The sequence below is a fragment of the Leuresthes tenuis genome, unplaced genomic scaffold (genome assembly GCF_036924035.1).
Source record: "Leuresthes tenuis unplaced genomic scaffold, fLeuTen1.0.hap1 SCAF_4, whole genome shotgun sequence".
Classification (NCBI taxonomy): Eukaryota; Metazoa; Chordata; class Actinopteri; order Atheriniformes; family Atherinopsidae; genus Leuresthes; species Leuresthes tenuis.
This window is the reverse complement of record NW_027325358.1, coordinates 22394550-22420189: the sequence shown is the minus strand read 5'-3', so window position 1 is coordinate 22420189 and position 25640 is coordinate 22394550. Positions and strand designations below refer to the sequence as shown.

The following is a 25640-nucleotide window of genomic DNA, read 5'->3' as shown; positions in this document are numbered from 1 at the left end:
GTGTGTGTGCGTGTGTGTTGCAAGTATTATTTGTTTCTGATTTAGTCTCACGGCTCCCAGAGGATTCTGATGTGAGCCAGCGTCTGCTTGAATGTCAAATTATTCACCGAACAGTAACACAGATGAAAAGAGAAATACTTTATCCAAAGGAGAGAAGAGTTCAAATGAACTGCATTAAGATTCGGAGTTAACTGTAACAACAAAAAGCTTTAAAAAAAAAAAAAAAAAAAAATTGAGCACTTTTCACTCCCTGAGCTTTTAATCTTTTAATCTTTTTTTTTATTTATTTATTTTTTAAATGAAACTGTTTTATTATTGTTTGGCATCTGCTTCTGAAAGAATCTAAAGCATTTTTTGCTTTGTTAGAATATCTATTGAACAGCTTTAGTTTCACTGCTGCACATCACAGCTGGATGGAAGTTGTTGTCACCTTTCCCTAACCCACCAACATTTCCACCAAGCTTTTTTTACTATTCAACTGGACCCTCAGCTTGCTTCAGTGATCAGGGGTTTTCCAACAATCATACATTTTTTCGCTCTTTTAAGTATTTGTTTTCGAATGTTCATGACTGAATTTTAGGGGTGTCACGACATACCGGTTTTAACAATAATCGTGACAGTAAAAGATTTAATGCTAAAATTGTGGTGTTGATACACATGATTCGATCTCTGCTGATTAAGAGATATAAGATTTGGGGTTTTGTACAATTTTACCTCGATGTAGAGTGTCATGTACGAAAAGACAAATAACAAAAGTAAACAAGTCTAAGAGTTGTATAGTTTTTCTCATTTTTCTTTATTGATATTGCGATAACATATTTTATCACGAATGCTTAAGACTGTATAATCAAGTTGGTGAAACTCTGATAATGTGACCACAACAAGAGTAAGCCTAATCAATCATTCTACCTGGTCTATAAAAAAGTGAGGATGATGATGCTGACATGTTAGCTAGCTGAGAGCTGGAGGTTCAAGTCGCAGGCTGTGAGATGGAACTGTTGCTGTTGCTATGTGGAGTGCTCCAGAAACGAGGGGGAAATCGGCGGCAGGACAAAATCTGCAGTCTTCGTCACTTCCTGTGTTTTCACCATGTTTCTTGGTCTGACCACCTGTCTCACTGCTTTAGTAATATCTGTCCGTATTCTCTCTGCTCCTTCAGGCTGTGTGTTTTGTCTCTTGGCAGCTGCGTGTGGGGCAGGATGAGCAGGTGAGGGGTGCATTCCAGAGAGTAAAGGAGAGCTAAGGACCATATGCTGTGATTTGACTGCTGGGCTGCCACTGATCTTGTGTGCCAGAGCTGTGATTGGAGACAAGTGGCTGGAGGGCTTTTCAGCAGACATTAATGACAGCGTAAGACGAGGTATTCGTCTCGGTTTACTTCTCACCTGCTGCCCCTTGTAATGAGATTGGTTCACTTTTTTCTTTGATAGTTTCTTCTTTTGGCTTTTAGGTTTTTGGACGGTGGCAGCATTTTTGTTCTCTTTTGGATGTTTTTTTGCCACCTGTTTCCGCCTTCTCCTCTTCTTCCCCCCCTTATCATCCTCATTTTCATCCACCTTTTCCTCACCATCCTTGAAGTCTCCGTCATCTTTCTCCTCTTCGTGTTTTGAAGGTGTCGCTGGATTTTGCCCGTTTTCAAGCTCCACTTCTTCCTGCCTCTCCTGGCCGGAGGGGGATGAAGGTTTGCTTAATGCTGAAGTGGCTCGATTCTTCTTGCTTTTCCCCTTTTTACCATTTTTTGATGGTTCAGGGATTATATCGCCCAGGAGGCCCTTTGCTGCAGCCCTTGCCAGGACATCCTGGACTGTTTCTACCTTAGTGGGGTCGGCCTGAAAAAGCAAGGGTAATTTTAGATTCTAATATGAAAATAAAAACCGTAAGAATTACCTTACAAAACACATGGTAATGAGAATTTTTTTTCTCCTCTCTCCTTCGTTAGGAAACAGAAGCAGGTCTGAGTTAATTTTGAACTAGATGCTGATGTCATGTCTACCATGCTCACAATGATTATTAACCATCTTAATTTAGCATGCTAGCACCATGACATTTACTAATTGGGACTAAAACTACAATAAGTAAGATTGCAGGTCAGGTTGGTCAAGTACTGAACAAATGTACATTTTGACCTCCTTTGACTTTTTGACTTAGTGGGGAGTCAAAACTCCTTTGGTCTTATTTTATGATTTGCTATCAACAGCAAATTCTCATCAGAGGTTTTATAGTTCAATTAAGAAAGATATGAGCTAATAATGCCGTACCATTACATTGTTCAATGTTTTATGTCAAGTCTAGGAAATCTGACTAGTTATAGGCATTCATTTTTTTTTCTTGAGACATGATTTTTGATTGGTGTATTAACCAACCAATTGGCCTTTACATTACTATGTCTATGTTGCTTCATTTTACCAATCCAACCCTCTTCAACACATGACTCTTGGTGAGATTTTGCCTCAGCACCAACTGTCTACAGCCAAAATGCAGACAAGGGAAAAGTAAGCATTTAACAATAAAGTGTCCAGTCAGGTATTTCTCTTTCAGTTTGGCTTGTGGTAGCCTGAGCTTGGTCTGCTGCACACACTAGTGTGAGCTCTGAGGCTACCGTGCTGTGAGTCCTGCCATACGGTAACACTGCGCTTCAGGGTTATTGGGTTATTAGGATCTCAGAGGAGGCAGACTCCTCCAGCAGAGAGGGGCAGATTGGAGTGAGTGGATCTCTCCATGTCCTCAAACTGGCCAGTCTGAATCAAATTTTAAATTAGTGGTGCAAAAAGGAGCTGTTTGACAGCCTCTGTAGTATTTTATGTGTCATGTCAAACACATTATTTTAAGACCTCAGGGCGTCAACTTGTAAGAAAAGAACCCAACCTTTGTATTTTAAATCACTTTGAAAGATTGATTAGACCTTCTGGTGATCATGGATATAGTACTGTTCAACATTCCAGCTCTTTGACCTGAAATATTTCCAGTCAGGAAATGTCTAAAATTGAAGGGAAGAAGGTAAAGAAGTCTAATCTGTACACATGTTTGGTGAGATCGCAGAGAAAAATGCAAAGTCTACACTCTGTGTGCACATGTGTGCACACGCACGCACGCACGCACGCACACACGCACGCACACACACACACACACACACACACACACCAACTTGTTTTTCTATCTTTAGGATGATCCACCACTGACATAATGAAATCTCTAGCACCTTAACCCTAACCATCACAGCTGAAGGCCTAACCTGAGGCTAACACAATTTTTCTGAAGTCTTGATGAAATATTTCAGTGAGACTGTACGGCAGCTCCCTTTTCTTCCATAAATTTACAAGGGGATCATTTGAGGGCGTGGAGTGACCCACTGATTTTCACGCTGGGTCTGCCTCTTTTCAGATTTCCTGTATTCAGTAACCCTTGGAGTGGTTATTAAGGTTTCAAAGAGCAGACAGTAAATAGCCTCAGACAACACACCAAGCAGATAATAAAATACTTGACTGGCAGTTTTACTCTCAAATATTCATATTTACATCGTCTGCAGGAGTGATTCAGGCCCCGACAACATTATCTGGGTGTTTTAGTCTGGGCTTGTCAAACTTGATTTTGTCACATAAACGTGATTGAAATGTCTGTTTCATGGACAGCCGTTACATTTTTAAACATACTCCCAGAATAGTATCAGAACTACCACTTATCTACAACTTTTCTTGAAGTTGCTCAATTACATTTATTGTCCCTGAATGTTGCTAAAACTTGGAAAACTAATTAAATTCCCCACAGCCTCAGATGGCTATATATATATATATGTGTGTGTGCGTGTATTTGGTGCATAAAACATATAAGCACTGATTGTTATCATAGTAAGCATACTGTGGTTAACATTTGGCTCAAAGCACTGCTGTTCAGTGTCCTGGAGCTGATATTTTCAGTGCCATCCTTTGATCTATTAAAAAACAGATTTGAAAGACTTTTCTTTCTGAGTCTCTCCAGCCAGCATGTGTCTAAATCCCTTCACAGGCCCTCCAGCAGTTTTTTTTGGCTAGTTGTGCATGTGGACAGCGGTGAACCACTACAGATGTGTCAGTGTAACAAAATCTGCAGGTCTGATGTGATTTGGCTTACGGTGAGAGTGAAGGTCAATGCAATTAGACGTGATTGTTGTTTTTTACATTTCTGTCCTGAGCCGGATGAGTAAGACAGCAGGAATGGTTGCTGTGTACCTATTTCTGTAAAAATAAATCAGATCCCATAACCAGCTACACATGCTACAGATGTAAATAGAGATTACTAAAAACATAGTAAACAGATAAAATTGAAGTTACTTTAATTTAATTCTGCTGTCCCATACGATCTTAGTGCCTATCTTTTGGAGTTTGAGCCTGTTCTTCATACTTTAGCTCACTGATACACTTTGGTTTGCCATCAATCACCATCAAAGCTGATCAATGGGTCCAGAGACCGAGACCGAGAACATTCCAGGGACCATTCCTGGAAACTTCTGTGTGCTTTGGGTCGTGTACAGTGCTGCAAGACGTGAAATCATTGGTCGTTTATGCCCTAAACACAGTGGCTACCGCTAATTGTGCATAAATACTACAATGCTGAACTGCTACATCTGGCATGTGTGTCTGCTAAAATAGGTGTTAATTTCAATAGGAAGAGTACACTATTGCAGTGTTTGCTGATTCTTAGTTTCTGTCTTCATCAGGCCCATTTCAGGTTTTATTTAATAATACTTTTTTTTTTTTAAACATTGGGCTCTCCTTGGGGAAATGTGGTTCTTTCTTTCACACTCAGGAAGGTCTCCTTGCATAGAAGTGTGGTTCAAATAAATTCTAAAGTAACTGTGCAAGTCTGGAAATACCCCTCCTTTCTTTATATATTGGTAGGAAAACGGGAAAGTTACGGCAATCAGTCATATAGTATATAAGTCAACAACAGAGCTGGCACAGTTCTAACAAGCTTGAAAGTCAATATTTGCTATCACCACTTTTATTCTTCAACACAGCCTGAACCCTTCTGAACAAGATTTCTTGTCATTTCTTTGAATGGTCTTCAGGAATAGTTCTCAAGGCTTCTTGAAGGACATTCCAAAGCTCTTCTTTGGATGTCGGCTGCCTTTTGTTCTGTTCTCTGTCAAGATGATCCCACACTGCTTCAATACTGTTGAGGTATACGTCTCTGGGGAGGACTCATCCCTCCAAAAGACCTGTTGCCACTAATTTTCAGTCTACTTCTTGTATCATTTGGCATCCCTCTGCCTTTTCTCCGTTTCCCTTCCTTAAGAATGGCTTCTTGACAGCCACCCTTCCATGAAAACCATGAGGCTTCGGTTAAGAGTCGATGGATCAACTGAGGGGCAAGACACATCTTTCAGGTCTTATGTCAAGTCTTTGATGGATTTCTTTCTATTTCTTAAGGACATAATTTTCAGATGCTGTTCACCTGCTGTGCTACCTGTCCAGTTTTCCTCTAAGAGCACACTGCACATCATGCTGAGATATGTCAAGTTTCCAGCTAATAGCCCTTTGGGAATTCATTTGTTGTTGCAAAAGTACAACTTAATGTCTGTCAAACTGTGTTATCTTTGTCATTTTTCATGGATGCAACTAAAGAACAGGAACTATGTGTCTTTGTGACAGGCTGCTTGTACCAAAGTGCCGACACAATTAATTTAAAGGTCTTTGCGAAATTGTGTTGAGTCGATGCGTTGAAATATGTGGACAAAATACTGATACATCCCTTGATTTAGGTGGGTTTTTATGTCTAAAAGATTCAAAGGTCAGTTTTAAGTGGCTCAAAGAGAAAAATCCCATTCCTCTGAGTATTGTCAGGTACAAGGATTGGACTGAAAAAGGGCGAAAAAAATCCAATGTCCAAAGAAAAACGTTGAAAGACCCCCAGAAACTAATGCTTCAGACTGCTTTAAAATATTACAAGAAAGTCTGGCTCCTAAGAAACAAAATATAAAGGCTAAAGCCTTGCACAGAGCTGTACTTTCAACTTCTAGCTTTTAAAAAGGCTTCATGTATTTGACATAATGAACAATGTCATCGGAGGGGTCTCTATCCATCACTGCTGAAGCAAATTGCTTTTACCAAAGTTCCCTGAACCTTAATTGCTTTTTGTACCATCAAGTGATTGCAAACAGTAATATCTAATAGAATTAGGACATGTTAATTATCCATTTGATTAGATTTTAAAACTTGGAGAAAAAATAAACCCTTACTGAAGCAATATTCACACAATTACACACCAACAGACAGAGTGGCTTCACTTCTGTCTTTCTTGTTTTGCTTTTCAAGCTGCAGTTATTGAAGGAGCAGCATCTCATTTCCTGCTGTTTCCTTTTCATGAGTGAAAAAAAAAGAAAAAGGGGAAAGAAGATGATGCAACAAGACAGGAGGGAGGGCTGCAAAAATGACAGAATTATCCATTCATCTTTGCTCTGCAGCACTGAAATGGATCAGTGACTCGGGCATATTTCATCTCTAACTTGTCGCGTTTTTATTCGGTATTGGAGTAATGCTGTGGTGTTTTCAAAGAGCAATACACCACATTTGTGTGTGCGTCAACAAGCTGACTGACCTCCCAGCAGACGGTAAAGAGTGCAGCCTCAGCACTTCTGAAAGGTCTTGTTGCAAAGTAATCACAGAAACACACAAATGCACACTCCCACTGACATAAATACGCAAGCACATCGCAAAAATTGCTGTTCCACTTCAATCTCCAACACAGCCTTGTCCTCTGTATTTTTCTTTCTTCGCCCTTTCACTCTCCACATCTCGCACTCTCCCTCCACATCCCTCACCTGCCGCGACAGTCTGGCTATGAAGCAGCCGTTGGTGAGATGACATGGTTCGATCCTGAAGTACTTGGAGTCTGTTGCGTCCCCTGATGGGGATTCATCGGGGAAAATTGGACCGTTCACCCTGAGAGAGCAGCAGACACAAAATGAACATTTCATTGCCACTGCCACATTAACACAGAGAAGTATTGTCGCCACAGCCTGGGAGTGTACTGCACACAAGAAGAGTCAGTTCAACAAAAAAAGAAAAAACTGAACCAAGGTTTGATTCTCCTGACAATCAAATACAGAAAACTTCCTCTGTGAATTCAGCTTCTATGGTATTTTGTTTTTGAGTGCGTTCATAAAAATCAATGTTTAAAGATCAATATATATATATATATATATATATATATATATATATATATATATATATATATATATATACTCCTTGAAAAAAAAAAATGGGATCACCTTTCTTGAAGGATGTTCATTTCCCTGTTTTATTTCATAATAATGATTTAAAAAAAAAAAAAAGACATTACAAAACAATTTAATTTAACAGCTGAGGAATTTATCGGGAAAAGCCACCCCACCCCTGTCAATGGAACATTAAAACTAGACCTACAGCAACGCATTAGGCTTGGACCAACAACCTTGCTAAATAATAATGATGAGAAAGAGAAAAACTGGGTTAATTCAGTGGATTGAAGATCAAGTTATATGGAGTATAAGGGCTCTATGGGCGTGAGGATTGGTTTTGTGAACGCTTATGGGCTGCACTTACTCTGAGAACCGAAGTTACTCTTGAAAATTCAGTGGACACTCAGCTTTTTTGATTTTGCGCAGAGATTTGAGGATTATGAGCCTCATCTCATTTTTCACGGGTAGTTTTACAAGCTTTTACCAGAGGCAGATGGGATACACAGATACTCCACTGTATCTCCCTACCCTGCTGGTGTTCTTTCGTTGCACCTTTATCTCTGCTGAACACGTGCAGGACACACCTGCCTTATGAATGTATCGCACACCTTTTAAAAAGTTTGGTAAATTTTCCAAAGCTGGAAGGTGACTGAAATAATATCTGCAGCGTTTACCCCTAACCCCAGTGTCTGAGAGCAAGGAGCACTGCTTATTTTCTTATCATTTTGTCTGTGATCTGACAAAGGAAAAACAAAGATTTAATTCTGCTTTATTTCAGTCTTTATGTTAAATAAAACTGTAAAAAATGTCAACGTTATTTAGATCTCGTAGAGGAAAAACAGTATGGAATCACCACGTAATTTGCATTTTTTAAAGATATACCTGTACAAATTTGAATAAGCAAATTTCTCAGCAGTTAGATAAAGTGCTTGCTGAGACAGGAAAAATGGCTCCAACAAGACACCTGTCAGTTGAAACAATTAAAAGTGTTGTATGACTTCCTCAAGTTGGTAATTTAAAAGGTGGTGGTTGTTCCCTGTCAGCTGTGTCGAAAATTGGGAGCCATTACAAACAAAATGGGAGGATTGTTAACAGGAAACATACAGGTTGATGAAGGAAGAGGGCTAAGTGTCAAGATTGTAAACTCAAAGCGTGCCTTAAAAGATATGCATGTTAGTCCAACTGAAGTCATACGAAATCACACCAAGATAATACAGTTGAGGATCAGACATAATTCAGCCAGAAACTCAATTCTGTTCCAGTGCATGTATACTGTGACCAAGACGGTGGTCCAGCTAAATGTCTTTCACTTTCACTCTAATAGTGTACTTCTTCGTTAAGCATTAAAAGTACTTGGTCAAGATTAAAACATCATCATTAGATGTAAAAAAAAGATAATTTAGAACATTATATAGGCCTGCAAGAGGTGAAGGTTTGCAACAATTTCATGGTTAATATACAGAAAAGTTGACAGCAGATGTTAGTTGATGGGAGAATTTGTGTGCCAAGGACGTCTCAGTGTATTTTTAGACGGAGTGTCCTGTTCAGAGCCTCAGGAAAAGCCTTGGTGCTGGCAAATTTCTCAACTGGGCACTGCATGTTCCACATCTGCATCCTTAGCACTGGATGACAACATTAACAGTCGAACAAATGTCTAAATATTGTTCAGATATGGAGATGTGATCAGAATAAATGCTCTCAATGCACAGATATTTTTGGCAAAGGTTTTTAGAAATTAACCAGTGACTTTGTTCTACCTGAATACCTTTTTACTGTTATGTATTCAAGCTGTTTTTTGTGCCTCCTGGTCAACGGTCATCTCTCATAAAAACAATATAATGACCAATATTTTCAACACAAAAAATCCCAAACTGCTCATTGTTAATATGCACAGACATAAACTCTTAGAGCCAATAATATTTGTGTTTCTTGAACAGGGCTGATGGTAAAAAATGACTTTTATGGAGCAGTAGGTGTGAAACAGAAATCTTCTCCAGCCCGTTGACCCTGACAGTCGGATTAACTGCGGTCTCCACGGCAACTGTAGCTGATCCTTTATACTGTCAACAGCTTGGTGACTCTAACCTCCCACTGTCTCTCTTTCCTTCTCATACAGACACTTAAACATACAGCATACAGTACACAATAAGTTACACAGCTATTTGTGCATGAGTTACAGCTTCAGGCCGAGTATTTAAACACATAACAGTTTTATCAAGATATGGGCGCTGAATGCAGTCCTGGTAATCTGTCTACAGCAAAAAAACATTTCAAGTCAGTATCAGTTGAGAAAAAACAGAACAGAAAAAAACAGAAGTCTTTCTGATAATATTACAGTCAAATTTAAATTGAGAAGTTTCAGGGGATCCCATATCCACAGAGGAGAGAAGAGGCAACTTTTTGTTCATGAAAAGCCATATTCAAAAAGAAATAGCCCAAATAATCCAACCAAAGCAATCTTTAACCATCCGGTTGTACTAATAGAGAGTAACCCCAGTGCTGGTGTAAATGCAGCCAATTTCCTGTTTTCTCTCAAATGTACCAAGACTTGCCTGTACTGCTTCAACAGTTCATGACTTCATCAAAATTTCAAGCTTGTAAAAAAGGAATATAAAGTCTGAGTGAATAATTAAGTGCTTAATAGACGAAGACAGAGAAGGTTTGTGTGTGTGTGTGTCGTACCTGAAGGGCAGCAGTCTGGGATGAGTGTGTGTTTTTTCTAACACTCCTCCCACCAGCTGTTCATTTTCCTCAGGATACACTGAGCGTGTTGAGTAGACAACTGTCTGAACCTTTGGGACTGGTGGATAAAACAGAGAGGAGAAAATACACAAACATTTCACATGATAGTGACAGAAATCATTATCCTGTTCACGGTGCCAGTAAATGCCATATATGAATATGATATATACTGCTGCTGTTTTCTCTGGGCGGAAGCACAGGGGGAAAACTACTTTATGGTCAGACAGAAATTAATTTTTCGTAATCACAGACAACATCCGGGAGGGGCTCGAAGTAGAGCCGCTGCTCCTCTGCATCCAGAGGAGTCAGATTAGGTGGCTCGGGCATCTGGTTAAGATGCCTCCTGGACGAGGTGAGGTGTTCTGGATATGTCCCACTGGGAGGAGACCCCGGGGAAGACCCAGGACATGTTGGAGAGACAATGTCTCTCGGCTGGCCTGGGACACCTCGGGGGTCCCCCTGGAAGAGCTGGAGGAAGTGGCCGGGGACAGGGACGTCTGGGTGTCTCTGCTCAAGCTGCTGCCCCGATGACCCGATCCCCGAAGAAGCCGTAGATGACGGATGGTTGGATGGTTGGACATCATAGACAACACAAGCTCTGGACTATAGAGGAGAAGGACCAGCTGGTTTGTTATCGGCACTCAGGTCAAAGCCTGCATCTCTGATGTCATGGCCGTGCATTAGTGCCTATGAGACTGGCAGCTTGCACATCTGGAAAGGCACCACCTGTGCTGAAAGGTATAGAGAGGTTTAAGAGCAACATATGCTCCCATCCAGATAATGTCTTTTTCAGGGAAGGCCTTGCAAATTTCAGCAAGACAATACTAAACCACATAGTGCATCCAGTACAACAGCGTGGCTTCAGAGGAGCCTGGATGCTGGACTGACCATTCTGCAGTCAGGCAGGCTAACAAAAGAACATCATGAAATAGTAAAAACATCGCATTATGTTTTTATTTACATTTTACACCACATCCCAACTCCTTTGGAATTGAGGTTAGAAATGAGGACTGTAGGAGTGTGTGTGTGTGTGTGCGCATGCTTTCAATTCGTACTCACAGGTGAGAGCGTGTGCTAGGAGTCGAGCCTGCTGGGTGGTTAGAGAAAGCATCTTGCTTTTAGAAACAGAACCATGCGACAAGTCTGGCAGTAGCTCCCAGTCTGTCAACAAAGTGTTTAACACCTCCAGTTTAACTAAAAACTCACAAATCTTTTATTTAATCATCCTTATTTCTAGGCCTTTATTTTGTTGCAGTTATTCATCCCATTTTAGTGTGCACTGAGCTCTCACATGGCATTTTGCCCTCTCTGCAAAGCTTTGCATCAATCTGCACATTCTTTAGACTTTCCTCAGAGAATTACCCACAATTCATAGCACTCTCGTGTGAAAATCATTGTTAGGTCAATTTGAAACATAACATCATATGGTATGTATAATGAATGTGAGCGTCTGGGGTTTCTCCTACATCTCTTACATCCATACCTCCATGTTCACTGTGGATGGTGGCCACTGGGTCATTTAGGGCAGAGGATGAACACCGAGGCAGCACTATGATGACTTTTAATCTCTGGACGGCGGCGTCCCACTCATCCAGACTGCAGAATGCTTCCGACATGACTCTCACGTCTACAACAGCATGTGGACAAATGTCGAGAAAGCATTGTGACACAATGACACAAAAGACAAGTGGATACTGTAGGGGTTCTGGTAAAATCAGTAAAGTGCAGCTCTGATTCAGTCACTTCCTCTTACACAAGAAGACAAAAACAATCATAATCTTATGGGCATGTAGCCTTATGTGCACTTTGAGTGGCATGTAACAGCTCTGGCCCTCTAAATGTTTCAAGCATTTGGAGTTTTTGAGCTTTGGGTGCAACTTTCAGGCTAACAATAGAGCGGGACATGGCAACATGATATGCAGGTATCAAGTGCAAGTAAAGCTTCATTATCCCCCCCGACACATTAAGCTGTACGCTACACCCGTGGGTCCAAAGCTTTTTATCTGATGTACCCCCACAGTAGAAGGTGACCCTGTCAGATGAACTCAAGTTTCCAATCATCATCATCATCATCGCCACCTCTCCTTTTGTGTTCAAAAATTGTTCATTTGGACTCGACCTTTAAAGCCTGAGGTCATTTTCTAAAACCTCCATCTGAAGAAAAATCCACAAACTTAGACAGTAACAGCTTGAAAATGGCAACACTAAAATGAACAACACTGAGCTTTAGGAACAGGAGACAAAAAAATCTTCACCAAGCCAGAGTGAGAATTGAAAAACGCTAAAAAAAAGATCTCCACCAGCTGTGATGTGTCAGGAAACAAAAGGCTTAAAAGGCTTTATCCATAAGTTAGTGCTTCAAGGCCTGAGTAAATGGGTCACACTTGGCAATGGTACATAACTTGTTTTGTAACTGACACGGCCTGGTCCTCGTGAGAGCACACCCCAAAGGAGTTCAACTTTAACTTCAGCTTATCCATTTATTTGAATTACTGTTTCATCTATTTCAATGATTTCAACCATTTATTGGTTACAAATGTTCTCCTCCGGTCATTCTAGTCTATATAAATGTCAATCCTTTCATTCCCTTTAAAGAATCTCCAGCCATGAGATTTTAGACTTTTTCTAATCACCATTTTGTGTATTGCTAACAGTGTGAACTATGACACATTCACTTACTGTGGTACACTGAAGTGCATTTCAGTGTTGATGCATCTGTGAATAAACTACATGGTCAGCAAAGAGCAATCTGTCTTGAACAAACAAGCTTCACCTCAAATGCTCCTGTGGAAGTTAGCACACATCAACAGATATCTATAAGACCAGAGATCTCCCCAAGGTCTTTGAATCACTCACTTTTGATATCCATTGGTGTGAGCAGCTCTTGCAACTCCTCTAGTTGTGAGGGTGTACGATCAGCACCGCACACCAACACTCGACCTGAGCGGGCAGCAGCCACGACAGCTATGTGAGCCACGGTCACAGCGGAGAAGGCGCCCGCCACCAAGACGTCTCCTTTATCAAACAGCAGGGGCTGTAGCACATTCACTGCCACGGACACACTCCTGTCCTGCAAAAAGATTGGCACACACACACAGGTTGGCGCGTTAAACTGGTCCCTTTGACTCAGTTTGACTCAGCTGCACAAAATACACAGTCTTAAACGTTAAACCTTGATTTTATCTCCCTTACGTAATGCACAGCCAAGTGTTATTCATGCAATTAGCTGACAAGTTTCCTCCCTTAAAATGGTATCTAAATCTTTTCTAAAGAAGGCTCGTACACTTCATTAAAGACATCATGAAAAAATGAACATGTTAATGATGCATCACTTCTGCAAAATTGCAGATGTTTGAATGGTTGTCCAGCAATGATAAGTAGCCAGATGCATAAATGATGCAATAAACGTGTGTATGCTTTTTCCTGCTCACAAAGTGCTAAATGCATGGTGAGGATGTATGCACCTCAGGCATTCTTCAGACCATGCATACACGCGTTTTTAAAGCAGCGTAACCCTGATATAATATGAGGTGGAAACAGAGAAAGAGGCCACATCATTTTTAATAACATTGTCACTGAGGTTGCTCAGTACCACAGTGATTTTTTTGTCTGAATTTGTGTCCGATTGTTCATATTCACAATATAATCTTATTTACCGTAATTTAGCAGTAAATAACTGCAGCCTTGTGTTGTCCGTAACGGCAGCGGAAGACCTCTTAAATGAGACTTTGAAAAGAAAACCAAAATTGAAAAGATTCTGATTTTCTGGCACATTATTGTCTCGCAGGCTTCGACGGGGCTGTTTGAGAAAACAGCAAACATACCGTGATCCACATTTACATCTCTGTCTCCTCCTGATCCTCTCCACACAGGCTGTATACTGTGCAGCCCGTGTGCTCATCTGCAGAAAATAAAGCAGGAATTGCCAGTAATGACGTAATGTGAGCTGATGTGTGATTTGTCACTTTCTCTTTTACCTCTGCAGAGGTAGTCCTTTGCTCTAAGCCTATGGGTCCTTTTAAAGTCATGAATAACATCAAGTCACACTCGTCCCTTTATACAGAGATATTTATGTGACTTTTACTCAAAAATGGGGTAGATTTGTAGAACAAGTTTAAACTTCCGCACAACAAAAAAAACCCATTAAAGTTAATTTTCTACTCTTTCAGTACTCTCTCCACAAGTGCTTAGAGGGGACTCCTGCTCCGGAGAAAGGAAATGTTTAATTTCATTCAGTTGACACTTCACCTCACATGAAGATTTGTACCTGTATGTTCAGCACATGTGTGGTGGTGAGGGCGCTGCGTTGGAGCAGAACGTGCAGACGGTGAGGGAAGACAAGTGTGTCTGGACAGAGAGGGTCCCTGCAAAACGTTGACCCTGTGAGGTCGGTCACGTTCTCTGCTTCACCCAAGCCGGCGCTTCGTAAAGCTTCACACACCTCATCAACACTACAGAGAAGAGAGAAAACATGTCATTAATTTTTATCTGAGCGTCATAACGGCTTTAAAACAAGGAGAACAGCAGCCATCCCTAGACTCCAGTAATGCAAAGGTAGAGTCCTTCCTTACATGCGCCCCAGTGACCTTCATTGACTATTAAACTCCCACTACGACACCCCTAAACAGAACCTTTCCCTCTTAATGCCCAGTGTGCTGTTTAGTTTAACGATGAGCCGATTTTTTAAAGATATAGTATCTGATCCTAACTGCACTTTTTGTCAGATGTGTTGACGTAATCACCGCATTCGGCTAAAATCCAATAATTTGCTGACCTCAGGCCAAATGCAATGATTGGATGGCCTCTCAGCTCCTCTTCCTGTGTAGCTTCCATCCTGCTCACACTCTGTGCATTTATTGCACATCTGTTCTGTTTCTGAACTCAATTCAAATCAATAAGACTTTATTAATCCCTAAAGGGAAATTGCATTGCTGCAGTATAAATTATGATTATAGATATGTTATTGTTATAAAATGAAGTAAAGTGATAAAAAAGAAAAATCAGTTGACAAACTTCGGAAAGTTTAGCAGAGAGAGAGAGAGGTGGAGGTTTAATATTCAGAGATCGCCATGGATGGATTGGAGTGTTGATGTTGTAGCTTAGCAACAGCATAACTGATGATGTCACGCAGCATCAGCAAATAATACAGGTCTCTATTTGCAATCTTTGTCTGCCTGTTTAGTCTAAAAGCTGCGATATTCGTTATATTCTAGTCAGACTTGATCTGTTCTCTCATTTCCCATGACAATTAAGGGAAGACATTTTTTTTACTTCCTCCTTCTTTCTCTCTGTCTGGTTCTTACCAAGACATCTTTTCTATAACTTATCTTAATTCGGGGTCTTATTTCATGTATTTCTTGAGCTTTAGAAAGCTCAATCAGCCGCTTTGACATGTAAACAACTTTCCTGTCTCCATGGTCCCTCATCATTACAAATGCAAAAAAGAGCTAGAATTACCATCAGAAATTGTGCCAGCATCATAGCATCCAAACCAGCATTGAAGATGTTTAAAAAGAATCAGTGTTTTCACACAAAAAAAAACTTACTGGAAAGTCAAGAAAAGCTCCTAAATGGCACTGCCACTATAACTAACACCATGGTTGCTGGACAGGTAATACTCTGATTTATTTTGTGGAGAATTTACTTTTTTCGTTACTGTACAGCAAGCATCATCCACTGCAGGTTTCAACTTTAATACTATTTTTGCTTCCAAACACCACAAAATATTTTCATCTTTTGGAAGTTGAAAAGTTCAAAAGAAGTTTTAATAGCGTCAAGAACAGAAAAAAACATTTGGGCTAGTTGCGAATTAGAGCAGCACAGTTCCCCCTATAATTCTCATCTTAACTTAATCTATGTCAGCAAAACTAGAATGCAATGAGAAAATAAGCGCAGGACTGAAACAGAAGCCCGTACTTTGTCTTGAGAGTATTGATCCATGCGTAAAGTGGCAGGCATTTTGCCCTGTGCTGTTTGGTCCTGACAGAATCTGACAGAAAACAGGAGACGCTCCACAGATTCTGCTTCACTCTGTAGCGAGCAAGAGACGCTGCCAGCTTGATCTTACACCTGTAATGAACACATCATGGCATGTCAGAGCCACCTTCATCACAAACATATTCACTTTAAATGCTAACACTTGAGAACTACACTCACTTCTGCAGACTCCTGTCCAGATCCCTGACTTCTTGGATAGCCTCCTGCCCGTCCCGTGCTGAATGCTTGTGAGGCAGAAACTTTCTGTCCTGGAAATCAAACAGCATCACCATTGCCAATGGCAACAGGTCGCTGCTCTGTGAAACATGGCAAGATCATTTATTATTGGTGAAAGGATCTCTCTTATAATAATTCTTCTTTTTATACAGACTGATCAAAAATCAAAACCATAGTGAGACAAATTTATTATTTTCAGTTCTCAGTTTTCACTCAGCTTTTACAGTTTGGAACAAAAGTTATAAATAGGTTTCTTCAAACCTGCTTGAGCAAAGTTTTTTATGATATACATCTGTGACGTATCAGATCTAATGACATCATAAAACTATCACAAGACAAGTTCAAAGTACAGGACCAAACAAAGCAACATTTGACAGCCATCTGTGAACAATGATAGATAATCAACACCCTTCACATGTCCAGGACACATTATCATGTTTTTTATGCATTAAAAAACACAAAGTAATGTGAGCCTCACTGACCAGGGAACATACTGTATGTTTGAAATAACCAATGAAATTATCTTGTTTTTTATTAGATTTTTCATTCATTGCAGCATAAGAGATGTTGATAATTATTTCTCTGCTTTTTTCCATAGAACGCAACATGGTGTTGCTTTCCGATGGAGCTCAGGGATGAATGGATTGAAACAAAAAACACAGATGTGATAAAGGGCCAAACCGTGCAGGTACGGGTTTGGGAGTGCAAATTATTTCTTTCTTTCTTTTTTTGTAAACAAATTCACGTATAAACAGAGGTTAAAAAAAAGAAAGAAGAAAGAAAATATCAATCATAGAAGCAAAACTGTGAAGGTGGAATGCAAACATTTCTCTCTCATCAATGTAGAGAAATTAGTGGGTTGTGCAATAAGCAAAAGATAGAGTGTGTATTTTGTTGGTGTAGATTTCGATTTCAAGTCAGGACAGCAGTTCCCCAGAAGTCACTTCGGGGACACTAAGTGATACCAACGTTTTTCAAACTGGTGAGCCAAAAGAATGAGTGAAAAGACGTAAAAATTCACATTTACGCTGAAAAAAAGGGTGTGTGTGTGTCTGCTGAAGGTAGAATATGTATGTTGCTCTAGATATGTGTGTTGAATGATAATTAGATCTGAGGTAGTTTTATAGCCTCACTTGCAGACTAACAATGTCTCAGCCTATTCCCGGAGTTTTAATAAAGTTGCAATTTACAGACACACACATACACACAACCACAGCTACACACAAGCTGAATGTGTCTCTTTGTCAATGTCTGTGTCATTGCATACTGTTTTATAGTGTAATTCACAGTCTCCAAATTAGAGAGTGCACCTTCTTCTCTATATTATGCATCACTTGTCGACTATAACCAGCCAGACTTTAGAAAGATCGGAATACAAATGGTCTTTAAACTCCAGCCTTGGCTGTTTCACCAACATGGACAGGGGGAACAAAAATGCTTTATTTGAAGACAGAGAACTCCCTCACGGCGTCAAAGTCAGTGAGTATTTAATTAGATTTCAGTCTGTAACACTCTAAAGCCAAAACAGATGGGACTCACAATGTGTTGAGATGTGTGGAAGCAACTGTCAGTAATGATGTTCTCAAGTAAATCTTGATCTAGAAGAAAAAATAATCCCGCATTAGCTCAGTTTCCCAAAAGAACAGAGATCTGAAAGGGTTAACTCATTATGAGTATTCTATTTTATCATGCATGTTGTAGTATCTAGCAATAGCTTAAGCTGTTTTTTCCAATATGGAAATATGCCTATTTGATCAATCAAAAAGTCTATTATTCATACATATTTTTTCCCCTTGTCTGTAAATTATCCAGAGAAACACAGTATTGTATCTACTGTAGCAGACATTTCTACAAGCGGCATTATTAGGCATTTTTGGACATTCGATAGTAGAAAACAAAATGGTAATGTATGATAATAAAGCTGGCAAACAAAAAAGTCAACAAACAGTTACCAAGCAGATATATAAAAACATTTGCATTCAGATAGTCTAGTGTAGTGTTTATCCACCTAAACTCAGCCTGCTTTTCAGTCTTTTTTTCTTTTTTTTAGCATTTCAGTCTTCTGATAGACACACTACTCCTAGAAAAACGTCTCTTGTTCTAGTTCAGCATTGACTGGTGTTTTTCACTTACTCTCTCCTGACTTTTGTATCCTTTTTTTTTACTTCCTTCACCCCACTACTTCACTTCTTCAATTCCTCATTAAGACTAGGCTTTTAAAGTACTTGTTTAAGGTTAGGAGACATCATGGTTAGGTGTTCACATACTTTGCTAACTATTTCCACCTTGCTGTGACTGCATGTCCTGCAAAATTATAGTCTTCCCCTGCATGTGAGGTAAAAAAAGAAAGATAAACCTGCATACTGGTTCATAAAGTGTATTTATGTGTGTGCCTATTGTATCTCTTATCACCTTCCATACAGACATCTTCTGCAACTCCTGCCCAAGCAATGTGCAGTCACATGGAGAAGTGAAATGTATGACTACATACTATTTTATCTACAGTCTGCAGTTGAAGGTAAGAATATATTTAAGTTGACGGATGCTGCTGCTCCACTGCCATTCATTCTAGAGATAAGGCTTCCTTACGGGAGGTGGTTGAGGGCCTAAAAGAGTAAATCAAATGAATTTCTCCCTGACTTTAGCCGTCAGCTCGCTCCATACTGACAGGATGTGCGTTTCAGCTGGAAACATAGACAAAACTCGGATGCTAACCACTGTGCATCACTTCGAGGTGAATAATCTTACATTTGAGCGTGTTGAAGGCGAGTTGATAGGCCTGTTCCTGTGAGGCTTTGTCTCCACGCTCAGGCAGTGGCGGGTCTGTCTTTTTTTCATAATGAAGAAGTTGATGTGTGACTGGCTTCTTTGACCGAAGCTGCTGGAAAATGGCTGCTGCCTGAAGGCAGACCTGATCAGACAGAGGAGGGACTGAGGAAGAGGAGAGCGAGAAAGAACAGAGGGGATAAGAGATGGGACTTGGGAAGCATCAGATGAACGTGGAAAGAAAATCAGTGAGGAACGTGTTTAAGTTAGAAAGCATTCCTTGTTGAAAGGAAAGTGTTTGCATCAACTCCATTTTTTACAAAATAGTAAAAGATAGATAATGGTCAACTATGAAGTTCGAGATGGTTCTCCTCTGACAGGGAGCTAACAGTACCAGGACCCTATAACTGAAGCAAATAACTGATATTATTAACCACACATGTGTTTTCACTTCTTTCTTATGTCAAATGATCTAATGAGTAACAAAGATGTGCACTTAAAAGACTGAAGGTCTAACTTTTGGATAAAGTTTCAGTTTGCTTTGTTGTATCTTTCTGCTTCATCTGACGCTCACAGCTCAGCTGACTGACTGCAACCCGAGGCCACACACACGTGTGTGTACCGTGGAGACTCATCTTTCCTTTTACAATAACAGCACTTACCTATTTTTAGCCTTTAACTGCTACTGTAACATCCTATGACTGATTAAAGTACAAAAATACTAAGTAAAATGATGAATTCAAGCTACGGTGAAGTTTTGCATTGTGCTTTGAAGGTGACTGACCCAGTTTTCTTTTGTTTTTAATGTGATTCAATTCAGATTCCAGATTAAACTGCACCTGGGTAAGGAGAGGATGGATGAAGATGAGGAAGTAGAGTCGAGAGGGGCTGCCTGTTATTATGAGGGCCCCGATCTTGATGAGAGATGATCTCTTTCTTCATCACAGAGCTCGTGTTCGCATCCTCGCCGGAGCCTGCTGTACAGTAAGACAGGGAGAACAGAGTGTGACCTGTGTGAGTGTGTGTTTCCGTTGCTCACGTTACACAAGCAAGTGCGAAACGGCACCAAAATTAGAGCAGCAAAATCAAACACAGATCAAGAACTTCCGCGAGCAGTTTTCACTTTTTCACTCGACTCTTTAAGGCTTCCTTTTTCTCGATGCACAAACACTGTGTGCTTGCTACTGAGCCCAACTCTGGAAATGTAAATAAGAAGCACAGAATCAGTCATGGTTGACATGTGATCCATCCTCTTTCTGTGAATGTGAGACAGTGTGGCTGTAGGTTCATCAGGTGCGTAATTGGGCTTCTCGCGGTGCAATTAGACAACTGTTCAGATACATCGGCATGAATAAATGATGGCCTGCTCTCCGACCCTGGACAAAGGTCCATCTCTAACTGATCTGCGTCAGACAGTTGAGTTTCCATCACTTCACAGCCAAATCACCTTTACTTACATTAATTTGCTTGCATACTTACCCCAACTTTAAACCAGGTGTACACTCAAACCTTTAGAAATGTATGTCCCCAAAAGAAAAGCAGCGCTCACTCCTACGCATGATGGAATTGTTCAGTGACATCTCCTAACTTGATCTTCGGGAGCGCATTCCTCTAATTAAACAGAGCTTGCAGCGAGAAACAGACACAGCCGAGTGTAATCGGCTTTTACCACATTCATCAGTATTGAAGCACAAAGTTGGAATTGATCAGAATGCAGCAAGGCCAATAAGGCCATGTCAGTGCAAACGGAATAAATGAATGAATATCAAACAGCAGTGATTTAAGGAGCGTCAAGCAGTTTCTGAGGCTCCACAGACAAAAACTCTTAAGTCCACTTAAGAGGAGCAGCTCTGGAAGAAAAGACTACAGCGGCTTAGTGTAATCTGCATAGAGCATGATGAGCTGTTTAAAATTGCATAGCAGGTCTTACCGTTGTCATTCAGAGCACTCCTCCTAGGAACAACACTCATCTTCACAAAGAAATGCAGTCTGGGCAAATATCAAGAATCTTTGTAGAAGCCACCAGCTGCTGTTTTTCTGCTCTTTTTTTTCTTTTTGCACTGGCTGTCATCCAGCGTATCGACAAACTGGAGCCCTTCCTACCTCCCATCACCTCTCTGTCACGCATGACTTAGTTCAGGAGTGTGACGGCCCGTCCTGAGTTTGAGCCGCCATGGCAACAATATGATAATGAAGGAGTCCGGACTATTCTGCAACAGATATACAAGTAGATAAGATAACAGGAGAAAAAAAAAAGATCAGCTTCTCTTATGAGACAGATCACTAAAAATCTTTGTTAGGTGTGGATCCATGTGCCACAAGAGGAGCATCAAACTCACCACAAGGTGTGAGGAAATGAAGTGAAACATGATACTATGAGTGCACAGTATAAAACGCAATTTATTGGTGTAGCAGCATGTTACAGATTATAATTAAAGGAATAATAAAATAAGAATAAATAAATGAATGAGAAAAGCTGTAGGGCTGCATGGTGCTGTTGTTAGCGCTGTCGCCTCACAGCAAGAGGGTTCCCCGCTCCTCGCATTTGCGTTGGTTCTCTCGAGGGTGTGGTTATTTGTCTTTTTCTATTCAAATCTCTGACCAGCTCGCTGTTTACAACACAGTTCAGGCTTTCATTCATTCAACCGAATTCTGGCAAATAGTGCATAGTTATTCTTTCATCTGTTTGAGCAGTCACATGCAAAAGTAAATCATTCATTGTCAAACTTGGTCATGTGTACATGCGTATGCCATGAATATCTGTAACCTGGACTGTGTGTGATGTCTATTGAACAGAACTGCTGTGTTGGCAAATTACAGGCAAGGTAACAATGAACACCTGGAAGGTAAAGACACAATAGACGTTTTGGTACTTTTAGTATTATGTACCGAAAGGAAAGTCTTTTTTTCACTGAAGTAAGTTACAAGGAGACAGCGAGACAAAGATTCCTAACCTAGAACCCTCTTGCTGTGAGGCGACAGCACTGACCACCACACCACTGTGGAGATAGATGTATAAATACAAGCAGTGACCTGTAGTTAGTGAATTCCTTCACAGTAAATATTTGATAGAGCAGCAATGTAGCACAAAGATAAAGAGTTGTAACCAACGGAGCTTCTATCATATGCACAATCTGGGATTTCATCATATTTCAAACTCATTTCTCCACAACCTATGACTACTGTGTGAAGCACAGGTTTTTCTTTTTTTTTTTTTAAAAATGAGCATATGAATAGGATGGATTTATAGCTGACAGGTAGGTTTTTGAATACCAGCTCACATAAATGAGCTTGCAGGGGGCAGTAAAGTAAATTTCAAAACCAGGCATAAAAAATGTTTTAAGAGTAAGCTTTGAGAGATCTTTTCCCCACACAGACACTCTGTTAACTTCATTCCACAACCGCTGCGTATTCCTGCACTTTCTGTGTGTGTGTTTTTCATTTTTTACACATGTTCTTAACCTTTAAATATATTCTTTTTTCATTAAACATCACGTGTTTCACACTAACAATAGCTTTTAGTACTTTTTTGGTCACCTTGCAGCTTTCAGAAAAGATTTACTGTTAGATGTGAAAAATCAGCTTATATTTGCATCTCGCCAACAGAGGGAGACATTTTTCTGTCTTGTATTTAAGAGAGACCGTGCAGCCGTACTCCTGCAGGGATTTTCAGTAGAGTTTCAAATCCATTTTCTGGCTCCTTGAGAATGAGAACACAAGTCCGACTGACATTGCTTCTTCTCTATTATTAGAAAAAAATTGATTCAGAAGCATAGAAAAACCCAGTGTGAATGCTCTCATATCAAACAGTTTTGTAGAACGCAGGTGCTTGAAGAACTAGAACTTACCCGAAAGATCAGGACGGGCTTTATTAGTGTGTGGAAAAAACACAGTGAGTTTTTTGGGGCCAAATGACCCTCACTTCTCTGCGGGGGAGAGTACAGCTGGAGAGATTATCCCATCCAACACGCGTCATCAATGTCGCCTCACAACAGGGCTCCAATTGCTCTGAATGTTTTGGGTTTGTGTGTGTGTTTGTGTGTGTACTCAATTCAATAATCAGCCCTGTTGGAGATGGCGGCCTGTGCGACCATAAGCCGACTTGGAATTTTCTCAATAAAGGTTTAATCTTTAACGGGAAGCAGCGCAGTGCCAGAGAGAGTTTCTTTGTTGTTTTTCCTTATTGACTTAATAAACTTACCTGCATGATCACCTCAGTGAACCTCTCGCACCAAATGCTTTTCAGACACAGTATTTGTCCTCCTCTCAGAGGTTTGTGTGCTGTCTAGCTCAATGACCGTTTTACTCTCTGTGGCTTTCGCTTGTGAGCTTTGTTGCTGAAATTGAAGACATGAAGATTGATGGTGCTTACTTGTGTGGATATTAAATACTGAGCAATAGCTGGCCAATGGTTAGCTTAGCAGAGCACAAAGACTGGAAACTGAAGCAATCTGATGAAGTTCAGAAATCTTTCTGTCAAGTTTTAAAGTTTACCAGTTAGCCAATTTCACAAAATGGTGACAGAGACTAGAAGTTGTTTACACACCTGACTGCTTTTAGGCTTCAGTTGCCATTGCAACTGGCTATCACCATAAAAATAACTTTTCCTTTCTTCTGGTCGTGGTTGCTCTTTTGTGAAATAAGCTTTCACATCTTGTATGTTTAAACAGCTCTAATAGAATATAAGAAACATTACAGAGCTGTCACGTTTTGACCTTAACTTGGCGTGAGATTTTTAGGAGGGAAGAGAGGTAGGGGGGTGTTCTCAGTCACATCGTATTTGCTTTTCTCCCACAGTTTTTATGGAAACACTTCACAAATAAAGTCCAACTGACGGATGGATTAAGACTGCACGTCAACTCTTAGTCAATGTCAGCATATTTCAAGAAGGTTGCTGCACTCTGAAAAGATCCTGGTTTGTACAGCCGCAATGATAAAACTGACAAAGCTGTCATCCAGATTTGTTGCAGAAATCGTCAAAGCTGTGATTTCTGCATACGTTTAGGTGTACAGTGAGACACAAGCACTGCTACCTTTGACAGAGCAGAGTAGAAAGTTGGAAAACACGGTCAGTCTCTTCTTTTAATGCCACAACGACCAGAGCAGAGGATGACCTGGGTGTACACAGTGGCACCTGGGCTAAGCTCCAGCCCCTGTGCGACCCTGAATTGGTTTGGAAGTGGGTATAGAAAATGGATGGATGGATGTTATGTCATGCAATAAAGGTTGTCTGTGAGCTCTCACATAGAAAAATATGCCAAGCCGATCTGGTCAATGAACTAAAGGCTATAACTGTGAACCACTATATAGCAACAGGAGTGGCTGCCTGTTTGGTGCACACATATGTTAGGCTGAAAGGTGAAGGTCACGAGTAAAGACAGATGCTGGATAGATAACTTAGTATACTAAGAGAGTTGTTTCCCCTGCTGTTGAGCTAAGCGAGAGCATCAGCATATCGTTGGGCACAGAGTGTATTAATTGTGGTTGTGGGTCTGTGTTTTGTGTCGGAGAGATTAAGAAAAGCTCATTAGGCAGGGTTTGATCTCTCTCACTCATCAAGGACCAATTAGAATCTGTTACACCCATACAATACATCTCACGCACACACTTGCAGCGCAGTCCTCCACACGGGGAAGAGCTTTAACATTAGTTGCAAAGTGGAGAATGCTGCTTTTGTGTAAAGTACAAGGTCAAAACTTGACAAGAAGCACTCCCTCACAGCCACATTTCTTAGAGACATAGAGATATAGTCGCGGAGTGATGACTGTGTGTTTGTGTGTCTCCAGGAGATGAATTTAATGTAAATATCTGTTAGATTCTTGGGTCATCTGGCATGCTCATCTCTTTTGAGGTTTATCCGCAGTTTCTTTATGATGTTAAGGTAATCGGAAGAGAGCTTTGACAGAATCTTCAGATTGCATCCCTCGAGGTGGTTCATTATGATGTATGTAAAGTGTGTTTAGAGTCATCATCCTGCTGCAGGAAACTAATAACAGATGTTGAGATGTTTGCTTCCAATTTTAACTAGTACCAAATAAATCCATTTTCACTCAATCAGTGAAGTGATTCTTGTGCCACTGGCTGCAACAGAAGCCCACAGCATAACTGAGCCACCCCCGTGCACATTTTTTTAAAATTTGTTTTTGTTCTCCAGCCACACCTTTTGTTCAATGGAGCCAAAAAGTTCTATGGTGTGACTTCCAGGACTAAGATGCATCAGAGTTGTTTAGATATTAATTCACCAACTTCTGATGTTTGTCCAGTTGCTGGAATTGCACCAAGCTGGATTGTTTAGTTAACCAGGTAACTTCTCTGAATATCATTTAACAACAAGCAAATCAGTACATTTGTTTGGGGAATGAAACTGTAGTTTCATTGGTTTACTAGAGAAATTTTGATAAAAAGAAGTCATTGAAATTCTTTGTCAATATGAAAATAGCTGATACCAACAAGCTACTGAAAAATATAACTGGCTTACTTGTTAAACTGCACATAGTTCACTTCCGTGCAGCACTGCCTATCTCCACTCCTCTACGTTAATCTTTACCTTGAACTGAACTCTGACCTTCAACCATTGAGTTGTAGAGTATGAAATGATTATGTTACCACTGCATAAGTTATACACATATATACACAGACACATCACTTGGTCCAATTTGACAAAATGAATCCTGTTCACTACCACATACAATAGAAACATGACCCAAGTTTTCCTCTGTTCTCA

General features: G+C 40.3%; 1 protein-coding gene across 1 annotated transcript; it reads right to left on the bottom strand.

The window, feature by feature from the left end:
- Positions 1-938: 938 nt before the first annotated feature.
- Positions 939-21044, bottom strand: LOC140304903 (putative methyltransferase NSUN7). The gene is made up of 13 exons (XM_072383705.1): positions 21020-21044; positions 19756-19926; positions 18899-19081; positions 17690-17748; positions 16094-16230; positions 15854-16006; positions 14205-14388; positions 12794-13007; positions 11421-11564; positions 10997-11098; positions 9878-9995; positions 6797-6917; positions 939-1829 (listed from the first exon to the last, which is right to left on the bottom strand). The coding sequence occupies exons 1-13, from the start codon at positions 21042-21044 to the stop codon at positions 1008-1010; spliced, it is 2433 nt and encodes an 810-aa protein (XP_072239806.1). The 3' UTR covers positions 939-1007.
- Between the last annotated feature and the right edge of the window lie 4596 nt (positions 21045-25640).

Excerpts from the sequence above, each read along its gene's own strand:
- LOC140304903 (XM_072383705.1), bottom strand. The coding sequence starts at position 21,044 with ATGCGTGACAGAGAGGTGATGGGAG. Across the intron at positions 9,996-10,996 it reads CCTAGCACACGCTCTCACCT|TCCCAAAGGTTCAGACAGTT; the intron begins GTGAGTACGAAT and ends TTTATCCACCAG. Across the intron at positions 6,918-9,877 it reads CCCAGACTGCTGCCCTTCAG|GGTGAACGGTCCAATTTTCC; the intron begins GTACGACACACA and ends CTGCTCTCTCAG.